At 41.5% G+C, this 12,917-nt stretch overlaps 1 protein-coding gene across 1 annotated transcript in view; it reads right to left on the minus strand.

The window, feature by feature from the left end:
• The window catches only part of TBC1D4 (TBC1 domain family member 4), a 117,334-nt gene that overhangs the window by 46,943 nt on the left and 57,474 nt on the right, over positions 1-12,917 (minus strand). Inside the window, 1 exon segment of the mRNA XM_040584212.1 lies at positions 203-805. Within this exon segment, the coding sequence (XP_040440146.1) occupies positions 203-805 (603 nt within the window).

A 12,917-nucleotide genomic window follows, 5' to 3' on the forward strand; every position in this document is an offset into this window, starting at 1 on the left:
CTCACACATTGAGATGACTTCCTTAAAAGTTCAGCTACTTGCATTTCAACCATTTATGATCAGATACATAAATATTTATGACAAATCACAAAACCATACTGAATCTATACTATTTTTTCTTGCAAAACTTGTCTCAGCTTCAAACTGCACAGGGGAAGATACAGTGCAAAACCAACATGAAACTGCTCATCCTAGTACACACCTGGAACAACATTGTCCTGTTCTGCTCAGAATCGGACGGCTGAACATGACTGGGTGCACTTGCATGTCTTCTGCGTGGCTGTATTTTCAGGTTTGTGTCATGAACCCTTCTTTGCATAACTGCAGTGACACTGCTACACCGGGAGCGAAACTCTTGCTGCTCATCAAAGCCAGAGTCCTCTAAAATTCTTTCTGGAAAGGAGCCACGAGTGCTGACCAGGTTGGTCAAGTTGGTCTGGCTGCCAATTGTAAACATTGCAGCGTGCCCTACAGTGTTACTTGGGCTGTCCAGCTCCTCAAACGGGCTATCTGATGGAGAAGATGGCACATTTCCTTCACACAGGGGTAAGTCTAAACTTGACTCATTATTCCGCTGCTCATTTAATAGTTTCAGGCGCTGGCGCTCATGAAGGCTAAATTTCTCAATGCAATCATCAATTAGCGTGGAGGGAGCTTTCTTGTGAGCCACCGTCACCTTTCCGCAGTACAAGACCTCAAATTTTTGAGAGTCATAGAAGGCATCTTCACTATCCTTACTTGGTTTGGCATCTTCTTTTAGCGCTGCTTTGGAGACTTGCCTTATGCTGCTGATGACATCAGGAACCTAAGGGACAACATCAAAGGTCAGTTTAGTAGCCACAAATGACATAGCACAGACAGTGATACGTCAAACATTTGTTACTGTTAAGCAGTTACACAAGTTACTTCTTCAGTCGAGTGCCACTAGCTTCTTGGATGAAAATGCAAGAATAGGAAATTCTAAATTCTGTACAGACAATTTATGCAGTGGAAGCAAAGCAAATAATTTCTAATTTTGTTTTTTTTTTTTACTGGAACTTTTTTCAGAACATAAGGTTTTAAAGCACAAGAAGGTCTACTGACCAATTTTCACACTTTTTTCTTTTTTTCCCACACTAAGACTGCCTTCTCTTTTCCTGTAGCCCTCTTCTCACATCAGCATCTCTTGTTGATGTATATTGCATCGGACCATCATAGTTTCTTTGTTTTTGTTTTGCAGAGCCAGAGATTCCATTCTTACGACATTTTGTGGAAACAGTTTTGTGAAAAAGACACCAACAATCCCCATCAGTTTCAACTGCCAGCTTTACAATACAGGCAGCAGGCATATGGAAATTTTACTGAAGTACCATCTACAATTGCATTAGCTCTACTCATTATCTACTACAAAAATCTCACCCCATCCATACTATGGCATAGTTTAGTTTAAGGTCACCTTCCTGATATCTTTACTTTAAGGTCACACTTCTTGATGTCTCAGTCATCACGCAATTCAGAAGTACACCCTAATCTCTCTTTTCCTCCATCATGCTTACCTACAGATTCCTACTATACCCTGTAAGGCCAAACTGCACATCTCTAGTAGAAACTCTTGTTTTCACCCAGTCTTTTAAGGCCACCTAGTTCTTCTTCCACCTTATGCCAATCACCTTGGGAGGATGTCTGCCTTCAGTATCAACATATTTAATATGCAAGCTCCTTTTTCATTTTGTCTTCAATAAAGAAACTCTACTGACCACAGATGAGAGTGTTTCTAGTTGCTCTTTTGACAGTACCTATCTCTGCTTAACCAAACCTCTTTCTCACCAGGTCTCATCTTCTTTGGAAGTACAACGAATAGCATCACTTACACACGTTGGGGAAGTTACTAGTGACAGTGAGATCAAAAGACAGTATCTATCTGATTTACCTTGCAAAAGAAATCACTTATCAACACTCACCTAATCCAATGCAATAAATCAACAGCTGCTGCATTCCATACAGCTTCCCACCATATCTATAATATTTAATCATTTGTCTCAAAGTATTTTTTCTATTTTTTTAAAAGAAGATATTAATCCAAAGTCACACCTTAGTTAATAATCCATGCTCCCTACAGTATCTCTTTCTTTCAGTCACATGATACCAGTTGAAACTTGCTAATGAGGCAGTAATCTCATATACCAACAGTTTTGCAAGTGACAGTGGAAAACTACCTCGTTTTAGTCCCCGTCTCCCATTACACACTCCTCATCCACTGGGCATTCAACTCAAATCTGCTTCCAGTCCATTTATTGCAAAATGAAATTCAATTACCCTAAGATCTACTGACTGTCTGGCTTTCATCCCTATAGATGTCATCATCATCTCAGTTTTCAGTGAGGCTAAAAGTTAGTTCTGACATGACACAGATACTAGAGGGTATTCAATCTTTACTCATTCTCACTACCAGGCTGCTTTACCATCGCCCAAGGGGAGCTTCCTCTCAGCCATGCCAGCTCAGCTGAAGATGGACATTTCTCACTTCATACATGCTAATTCATATTCCAAGACGCAGCTCTTTTACCACTGATCACTCCTCTTATACTTTCTATGGTCTGTGCTTAAAAAAGCTCTAGAGTTGAAATCCCTTAGCTCTCTATTTTAGCAAAATTCACAAGTTAGCTGTCTGTTAATTAACATTTCCCTTTTTAGAATCCAGAATTCATTACAGGAAAATTCACTTATATTTCCATTCAAAGTACAGTGATAAATGATAATTCTAGTCAAAATGCATAAATTCAACATGCAATCAACTACCATAATGTCAGCTGTTTAACTGGCAATTTGGATTTTTGAAAAAGTACCATCACTTCCACTGCAATTACTGGGTTCTGCCACTTGCTCATCACTTCTAAGATAAGACTGGAGAAGAAATTCTTCGGTCTTTCTAATAATACCCAATAACCTCCTAACATCCTCCCCTGTCAGCAGATGTTCAAATAGGGTGAGAAGACAATATCATGTCTACCACAGTAGGATTCCCCATCCATCCCCTCCCTCTGTCAGAGATATCCCCTACAAACATACACATAGAGTTTTAAGTAATTGCAATTCTATCTAAAAAACCCCACAACCACAACAACAAAACTCCTACCATCCTGCTGTTCATCAGCTGGTTTTATTTCCATCTTCTCCAGATCGCGTATACTCTTCAGACACTAGTATTGAGTCACAACTACTATTGCACAATCCCTGCTCCCTGTATAGCTTTTGCTTCTACCTATCACAGAAATTGCTACAGCGTTCTCACTTCAGCATAGAGGGATCCTAGCATTAGAGCAGGGGTTTCAGCTCATACTGCCCAACCAAACCTTATTCCCTGCTTTGTTTAGACAAACTTTTTTACAGGCCATGTTATTTTTTAGAGTGCACCCTTCTCAGTATTCATTTTTTTCCTGTTTTTCTACCTATCCACAGAACTCAAGTGAAAAATCAAGGTGAAAACCTGATACCCATCTAATCACCATAGTTATGAATACTTTTCTTATATACATATGAAAACAATGTAATACAGGGATATCACAATGGATAAGAAATATCTGTCAGTCCAGAACCAGTTCCAGATGCTTGTTGGTTGTTTCATGAATTCTCTAAATAGTATGCCCCAAAAAACAGCTTCAAGTATAAGATGCAAGACAGATACAAACATTGCTAGGCTATTAGTCACACATACAGATTTTATTGGTCTTTAGCGTACAGGAGTAACTGCATACGGATGACAATGTGCCCAGTGATCGACGATGTACCAGCTTGTACTGTTAGACCTGACTCTCTTCACTTCCAGAGTGATACTACCTTATAAAGAATCAAGTGCCACTGCCACCCGAGACATACCCGATCAGATTACAGTATCTTAATGTTTTGACTTTGGGCAAAAACCGTAACTGGGATCAAGTGGAGTCTAAACAAGAGATTGCATCTCTATATTCCTGAAATACAAGATACAGGGAAAGTTACACAATTAACCAGGCACAGCAACCATCCCAATGTGGCTTTTTACACATTTCTTTGGCATATGTCACTGGTTTTTGACATTTTGCTCCTCTGTACATCAAGAAGTCCCAGTCACAAAAGTTTCACCATCAAAGTTGTGTAACATTTTTGGATTTGGGTATTAGCTTATTACCTGTTAATGCTGAAAATGTAGGGCAAAGTTAGACAAACAGTAAGCAGAATGGAGATTTTAAAAAACTGAATTAACAGGATGAAACTGCTTAACTGATTTTAGAAATCAGTTTAGCAATATTAAGATGACATACTCCTGAAACATTCAAAACCTATTAATGAGTTTCCAAGTTCTAGTACTTCCCTGCAGCAGTCTCATGAAATTAAGCAGCCAAAGGGGAGAAACCGGATTCTTATTCCTGAAACCCACAGGGCCATTGCAGATCTTCCTGAATATATGCTATCAGCTGTTACAGCAGAGCACACCAAAAAGGTGAAATGAGTTTTTAAGCATTCACCATAAAGAAAATAAATCCTTAAAACATTTCAGAAATTAATCTATTTAAATACTCAGAATTTTTGTCACCAAGCCTTGAAGACAGCTATATCAAAGAGGGAGGCTGGAGTAGAGGGCAGTGTATTTGCAGGGTGAAAGAGGCACACTTCCAGCCCAAACAAGCCCAGAGGTGTTAGTGCTGGAATAACACAAGCAGACTTGATTATCCCTTGCTTTGCCTCTCCCAAGTCCCGTGGTCTAGGGGTCTATCACCTTTTTCCAAATATTGCTGGGCAGAGAAGATGACTACGTCCCCAACTGAGTTGCAAAGGACTTCTTAGGCAGAAAGGTCGGAGCCAATGGTGCCGTTCCGCGACAGCAGCTCTCAGATCAGAAGGAGAAAGCAGAATCTCTGAATAGAGCCAAGAGAACTCAGAAGAACAGAGATCCTTCTTCAGGGCCTGTACCAAAACGCCCACAAATGCAGGAGGCCAAAAAGACAAAGATGGACAGCAGGTACCAAAAGTACAAGACTAGGCCTATGATACTAATTCAGCTCCTCAGTGTGAGGAACACTCCAAAACTTGGTTCAGGAAAAGAAAAAAAGAAAAAAATTAACACTACTGAAACCAAAAAACCAAGACTGTGAGTTAAGAGGCAAGTAAGAACTCCTCCATAATGACATGAAATAGGCAATATTTAACTCCAGGGAAACATGACTGATCCAGTAAGCCTAATTAAAGAAAAAAACAAACCAACAACCCCACACTTGGGAATCAAATCAAATTTGTTATTACTTGCATTTGAGTAGTCTAAGATTGAATGAATCACTCTTCACTGAATTGTATCTGATTCAATACATGGCGATTCAATAAGTCAAGTTAGCTGTAATCATCAGAACAGATGGAACTGGTTGAGTTCTGCACCACTACAGTAAGATTCAGCTCTGAATATGCAACATAAGTGAAGCATGAGAGGTGTTATACTGTCACAAACTCTGTTTACTACAAACAGTAGACTTCTGGTAAGCTGAAACTAATGGCAGTATAAATTTTAGCCAAACAGTCCCCTAACTCATTCCATTTGCACTTCATACCCACCTTGTCCCACCTCCCCCATGACCTTGATTACAGACCTTATGTACATCATACAATTGGCCAGCTAACGTAGATGAGGCTGCAGTACTTAGCCTGGCTAGAAGACAGATATATTAATACCTGAGATCTGCTAATTCCAGCTCTGCAGGTTATGGGCTCCATCCAGTTCTGTCCCTTGTGACCAGACCTACAACAGGGTCAATACACAACAGAGAGCAAACACCTTCCTCGTGCACAAGTAGTGCACTGTTCAAAGTGCATATGAACAGTACTGCCAAAAACTATTCTATTATACATAGAATGAACACAAGAAACTTCACTGTGTTCAACGCAGAAATGTATTTTCATGTTGTAAATGTCAGCTTAGCTAATGTAGCTAACACAAGATCTTTCAGCTGACTTGATTAAAACCAAAGAGAGGACTACAGGAAAAGAGCAGAAGACCTTTCTTCACAGGTCTTCTCATGTCATGCAACTAGGTTTTTGTTAAAATTAATTCCAGTTTTTAATCAACCCTGCCTTAAACCCCCCCCCAAGAAAGAACATCCCTTATGAGGTATCACCAATATCTTGAAGTTGCAAACCAGAGAGGCTATCAAGCCTACTAAATCATGCACGCCGCAGCATAACACTAGAACAGTTTGTCACAACTCTGGAATAGGCAGAGTATCTCCATGGTGATACTGCACACTTTCTTGAATAGCAGTGACAGAAGGTGAAGCATTAAAAACAACAACAATAAAAAATACACACACACTCCCTTTGAATTTACAACAGCCTCCAGTGAACAAAGGTGGAGCTCCCCTTTTTGCTGGAGGGATAACATTCAAATGCATCCCACAGTAATTACCAACCAGTGCTTTCAATTTTAACCCAAACTTTGAACTTGAACACTATGGATATTGTAAAGAAGAACAAAATTCCCTTGCTGTGTATCATTATCTCCACAGCTGGACAGAATTTCACTGTGCAAAGAAGCTATAGTCCTTCTTTGTTTCTAGCTTTGACATGGAAAATGTCAGTCTGCAATACATTAACAAAGCAAAGCCCCTTTTCATACATAAGGCTTATAAACATTAGGATGACTATAAAATACTATCTAACAAACATGCCTAACAAATCTGGTTACTTAATGACAGCAGTTCCAGCAAGGCAATTACTTTCAAAGCAAGGAAGAAGCTCAGCCCCTCTCACTCGATCACCACGCAAGGTGCAGTGTCAGACCCCTTTCACCATGCAAAGAGACACGAGATGAATGAATCCATACACACGTTAGAAGCAGTCAGTACCTTCTGATGTGGCCTCCAGTTCAGAAGCACAGGCATGTCCAAGCAAAACTGTCATCAAACTTTAGTGTGATGAACATGAGGGCTCATGAATGGATTCCTGGGATAAGTGAGTGCAGAAAGATCCCCCTCTTCACAAAGGGCTGGCAACGCTGCCAGCATTTCCTCAGGCTTGTTTCATGATATCAGGGTAGAGCCAGAGCTCCGCGCAGCAGCCGTTATGCTTCAAAAGCCAAGTATTTCCTGACTTCAGGCTGGAAGCACCCACACAGCTTCGACGGGTCCCACTCACGACTGAACTATGTATATGTAAAAATGAACAAAAGAGAAACAGGATACCATCCAGAAATCAACACCCTGTGCTTTGCTAATTACTGAAAGAGTTTGGCATCTATCAGTTGGAAACCAGCACAACTCTGAGAAAAAATTAGGAGCAATCTGATGTGACTCTCAGTTACTGTCAAGTTGTACATCCATAAGACAGGAGAACCCAGCCACAGCAGTGAAACATGAACAGAGACAAAATAAGCCATATATTACACCTTGCTATGTATTGGGCATTCAACACTGAGGCAAAGTTCTTATCTTACACCAAAACACACCCAAATGCCAGCCAAAGCGCAGATATCAATAACTATTCTCAACCAGAAAGAAGGGTGGGAGAGGGGAAAAAAAAATGTTTTCTTTTAACTGCTATAAATGTTTTTACTACCACCCAGTTAGTACAGCACCGATAATCCAGACCTTTTGTACTTCCAAATATGCAGCATTCTGCTGCTTCACACATTGGTGACAGTGCTACACTTAACAGTTCACACGATTAAAAAATGCATCTTTCTGATAAAGAGATAAAAGTCCAGTTCAGAGTAATTTAATTTATGCAGTCACACAAGAATTTGTTGACTTCGTTTATGTTAGAGATATTTAGACACTAGAACAGAAGAGTTTGTCTCCATTGACTGATTTAGTGCAGAAGAAATACTAACCATCTTTGGTTTTACAGAAATGAGGATTTGTAACCAAGAGGTTACAATGCTATCACAAAGGGAAAAAAGTAACAGCCAAATTGCTAAGCATTTCTACAACCCACCTGCACTTACATGTACTTCTAAAAATGCAGTTTAGAAAACACAAAGGCAGGTTCTCAACAGGCAGCAATAAGCATCTACCACCAACTCCAATTCATTCTGCTGCAAGTCTGGGCTAACAAAAACACAAGCCCAGTAGCAGGAAAGCTGGAACACAGGGGCTGGCAAAGAAAGACCTAGTGAAAGCAGCTTTTGGAGCTTCGAGCTGACTGTCATCTGTGGCAGCTAGAGCTTTCATGTTTCTGCTGTTCTCTACAGGTTCATTCATGAGTATAGCCAAAGCTTACAGCAACAGAAAACACATGATGAAGAAGCTAAAACCCATTAAAGAATTATATATAGTAAAGTTTTGCTTTCAAGAGACTGTCTTACTCCTATTTGCCTGACTGTATTTTTTGCCAGGTGACTGGTCAGGACCCAATAGCTTTGTTTCTAAAGAACTGCTACAGAGCAATGCACTTATTTTACTGTTGACCTTCAGTATCGGGGAGATCACATACTCCTGCTGAAGGCAAAGCTGAAGACTACCACTAAACCAGCCCAAAGGGAGAGAGATTTTTAGATAGATACGGCAAAATTAAATTTAGTTCTCAACATAATTCTTACTTTAGATCAACCCAGGAATTACTTGTGCTGTTTAGTTTTGATACAGTCAACAAGCAGGATAACAAGTCTACCACAGTTGTGCAGCTTATGTTTAGAGAACCCACTACATTACTGAATTTGTTACTGGAAATTTGTGGATCACCTTACATGTTCTGTGTGCTATTCATGCACATAAGATGCTGTTTTGCCAAGTATCCAAATTTAAATAAGCAGTATAATGATAGAAGGTGGATCAAGTTACTTAACAGGAAAGAATGTGTAAGAGTTACAAGATTGTTTGGATGCCTTAGTGGACAACAGATGATTTTTTTTATACTTGCATGCAAACGCTCTACAGTGGTATATCAAAGAACTTCAATGATGGCAGCGACAGCACAGCTCAACAGTAACATTGCTTTAAGTAAGCACGGCTCTTGAATTCAGTACCTTTGCTCCCATGTTCAGGCCAGAAAGGCTGATGCTTTTCCACCTTTCAGATACAGCTCACACTCATTCTGCTTGAATACTTCGCAACCCATAGAAGTGTCAGTACAGAGCTCTCATGACGATCCTTATGTTCTTTGAATATGTAGAATAGTAAGTCTCAATCCACCTACTAGTTATATACTTTAAGCATATGCAAGTACTCTCAAGTTTGTTTCCAAGTTCAGGGCATAGTTCCCAGTGAAAGGTTTAGCAAAGTACAGCTTCCTTGAAAAGTTTCAGATGATGTTACAACTGCTTTAACCAAAGTTCTTCTAAACTACGAAAACACAGATTCAGGTATTAACTAGGAATTTTCTCCTGAAAACTCTGTATTTCTAACTTAATTTGGCACTTCATTTTCTAGTAAGAGGTTTATTAAAGAAGATGATGTTTTTAAGAACTCCATCATGTTTAACACATACCCTATTTTTAAAAGGGCTTGCCTGAGAAGATAAGGCTGTTACATGGACAATCCCAAACAATTAATACATTTTCTACATTCATTTCCTTTTTGGGGCAAAAAAAAAAAGAAGCTACAATTGGAGAGCTCACTGAAGTATTTTGCCCATTTATGGTCGCTATCTACTTCTCAAATACAGATCATAAGATAGTGAACTTCATTTTAGCAGATTTAAAGTGCAAGTGCTAAGATTGAAATAAGTGCTCCACAGACCATATTTAAGAAAGTGGCAGTTTTCTTAATTCAGTCATTTAGATAGAAGCTCTCAAGATTTTAATTTAAAAAGATGAACTAACATGATTCACTATGAAACAAACACACCTTGGAAAGTCTAGTTTTGCCCTAGTCAAGAGATCAAGGTTTCGGGACTCCTCCATGTTGGACCATGATGAGTCCTAAAGTGAGTATCAGCCAAGATTTGGTGGAGAACCACCTGCATGTGATATCCACGGACACCACCACCTTTATAACTTATTTGGTACAATAACCACCATTATCTTCTATCACTGAAGGAGATGATGGTAAATCGTTAGTAATTCAGTGCTTACTATGGCAGATAGGAAAAATTACAGACTTTAATCAGTCTAAGAGATCTAGCAGGTGTGTATGTATTTGGTCCAGAAGAAGTCTGGCACTGCAACAACTTCTAGCCGCCTTAATGATGCCAGAGCTTCCTCAATGATATGAAACCAAGGAGTTAGGTCTCCTATTTTATGTTTTTTTCAGAAACTCTTGACTGCAGTATTGAGAGGCTTCAGACTAAAAAATTTTCTTAAAAAAAAAAGCTCTGCTTACAGAAAGCTATACACCAGTGTCAAGCAGCACGTGATACTACAGTAGAGACACAAAAAAGTTACTACTGGTTTCAAGACTCCTTTTCTCAAAAATGCATGCATGAAGAAACTGCAAAAGACAAATGCACACAATTTATCAGGCAGTGTGCACAGAGTTGGAAAAAAAAAAATAGCTTGCAACCTAATAGCCTTTCAACAGCTTCTCCACCCTTGCCAAGGAACTTCATTAGTTTTCCAGTACTTTGGAAATACACACCTGTACAAGTTACAGCTTGTCCGGTAATCTCACAATTCAGAAGAGCAACTGCATTACCTTGCAACAGTATCAAATGCCTAAGCAACCAGTAATACAATTAACTTCTCCCAGATGACAACCAGCAAACAACCCTCGCATAAACACAGCAGAAGAGGATTTCAAAGCCAGGCTGATTCAGATGCTGAATTTCCAGCCGCTTTGAAACCAAGTGCCGGGCAGAGCAGGGAGCTTCCAGCTACCAGACCTCTACCAACACCAAAGTTTTGAATCACCACTTTGCGAGCAATAATAAATACCGTGCCTGAAGGCAGAGCTAGTGTATCACAAAACATCAAGTGCTACTCTTGCTGGGAGTCACAATAGTCTAATCTTGTCGATCAATAACTGTTAAAAATACTAAGATTTCATCAGCTGCTTATGTTAGCTGTGAAAAATATCAAATACAGTTAGATAGTTATAATGGTCAAAAGTAAATCTGTACAGACACAGTTGAAGGGGTATTTCAGATTTAATAGCCAAAAGTAATTAAGCGCATGGTTATTTTACTTTTTGATGCAGAAGAATTCCAGGAGAGCTACAGAGTTACTGTTAGTAATAATAATTGCCCCAAACCACAAGACCCAGGGGCAACAGAAAAGGAAACACTTTCCAAGAAAGCTTTGATACCAATGAGTCAAAGTAAAGAGAAGGTAAGGTCCTTTCAGAGGAAGAGCTTCCTAAGGCAAGACTCTTGCACCAACACGATATACATGATGAATTACCTAGAGTCTTGAGAACAACCCATGAGACCATTTGCATATATACCCAAAAAGCTGATGAAAGAGTTGTTTTGATTATGAATCTGAGTTCTATAAAACTGCAGGGGAAAAGGAAGCATAAAGGCACTCAGTTACTGTGTAAGGAAGAAAACACAATAGGTAATGAATACAGCAAATCAAGACGGATGGAAAAGAGTTGTTTCTGAGGGTACATGGGGAGTTTCTGTTTGGTCTTAGGCAACAATTTCATATACCTTAGGTGAAGTAACTTCTGTAGTGCTTCACTAATTGCTAACAGTAGATACTACTTGCTTCGGTACTGCTAACCTTTATATTCTTAATTTGCTATGCCTGGTATGCGACAGATTTCTGAGCTGGGAATTGCCCAGCACTGCCTGACAGCATGAACAGTAAGGTTTAGGGAACCAGCTTTTGGAATTGGCTTAAGTCTACACAGGTAAGCAAAACAGGTAGGTTGCATTAACTAACTAGAGCTAACATTGCTAACAAGGAGTGGCATAGGCTTTACCAACTCCCAGCAATACAATCACAAATACACCCAGGATTTCCAGAATTTCAGTTCATTGTTAAGGCACGCCAAAGCTTCAAAAAACTGCTTCACCTTCTGTGGCAGCATCTTCATCTCACTAGTTGTATTGGGCTTGCGTGTCAAGGTTTTGGTAGCCAGAGGGCTACAGAGGTAGCTTCTGTGAGAAGCTGCTAGAAGCTTCCCCTACATCTGATGGAGCCAATGTCAGCTGGCTCCAAGATAGACCCACTGCTGGCCAAGGCTGAGCCGAAGCCCATCAGTGACTAATGGTAGTGTAGCTGCAGAAACTGGCACTGGAGCAGAGATTCCCCTGCAGCCCGTGGTGAAGCCCGCAGTGAGCCAGGCTGTGCCCTGCAGCCCACGGAGGTCAGTGGTGGAGCAGATCCTCACCTGCAGCCCACGGAGGTCAGTGGTGGAGCAGATCCCCACCTGCAGCCCACGGAGGTCAGTGGTGGAGCAGGTCCCCACCTGCAGCCCACGGAGGTCAGTGGTGGAGCAGGTCCCCACCTGCAGCCCACGGAGGTCAGTGGTGGAGCAGGTCCCCACCTGCAGCCCACGGAGGTCAGTGGTGGAGCAGATCCCCACCTGCAGCCCACGGAGGTCAGTGGTGGAGCAGGTCCCCACCTGCAGCCCACGGAGGTCAGTGGTGGAGCAGGTCCCCACCTGCAGCCCACGGAGGTCAGTGGTGGAGCAGGTCCCCACCTGCAGCCCACGGAGGTCAGTGGTGGAGCAGATCCCCACCTGCAGCCCACGGAGGTCAGTGGTGGAGCAGGTCCCCACCTGCAGCCCATGGAGGTCAGTGGTGGAGCAGGTCCCCACCGCCCACGGAGGTCAGTGGCGGAGCAGGTCCCCACCTGCAGCCCACGGAGGTCAGTGGTGGAGCAGGTCCCCACCTGCAGCCCACGGAGGTCAGTGGTGGAGCAGATCCCCACCTGCAGCCCACGGAGGTCAGTGGTGGAGCAGATCCCCACCTGCAGCCCACGGAGGTCAGTGGTGGAGCAGGTCCCCACCTGCAGCCCACGGAGGTCAGTGGTGGAGCAGGTCCCCACCTGCAGCCCACGGAGGTCAGTGGTGGAGCAGGTCCCCACCTGCAGC

The sequence above is a fragment of the Falco naumanni genome, chromosome 2 (genome assembly GCF_017639655.2).
Source record: "Falco naumanni isolate bFalNau1 chromosome 2, bFalNau1.pat, whole genome shotgun sequence".
Lineage (NCBI taxonomy): Eukaryota > Metazoa > Chordata > Aves > Falconiformes > Falconidae > Falco > Falco naumanni.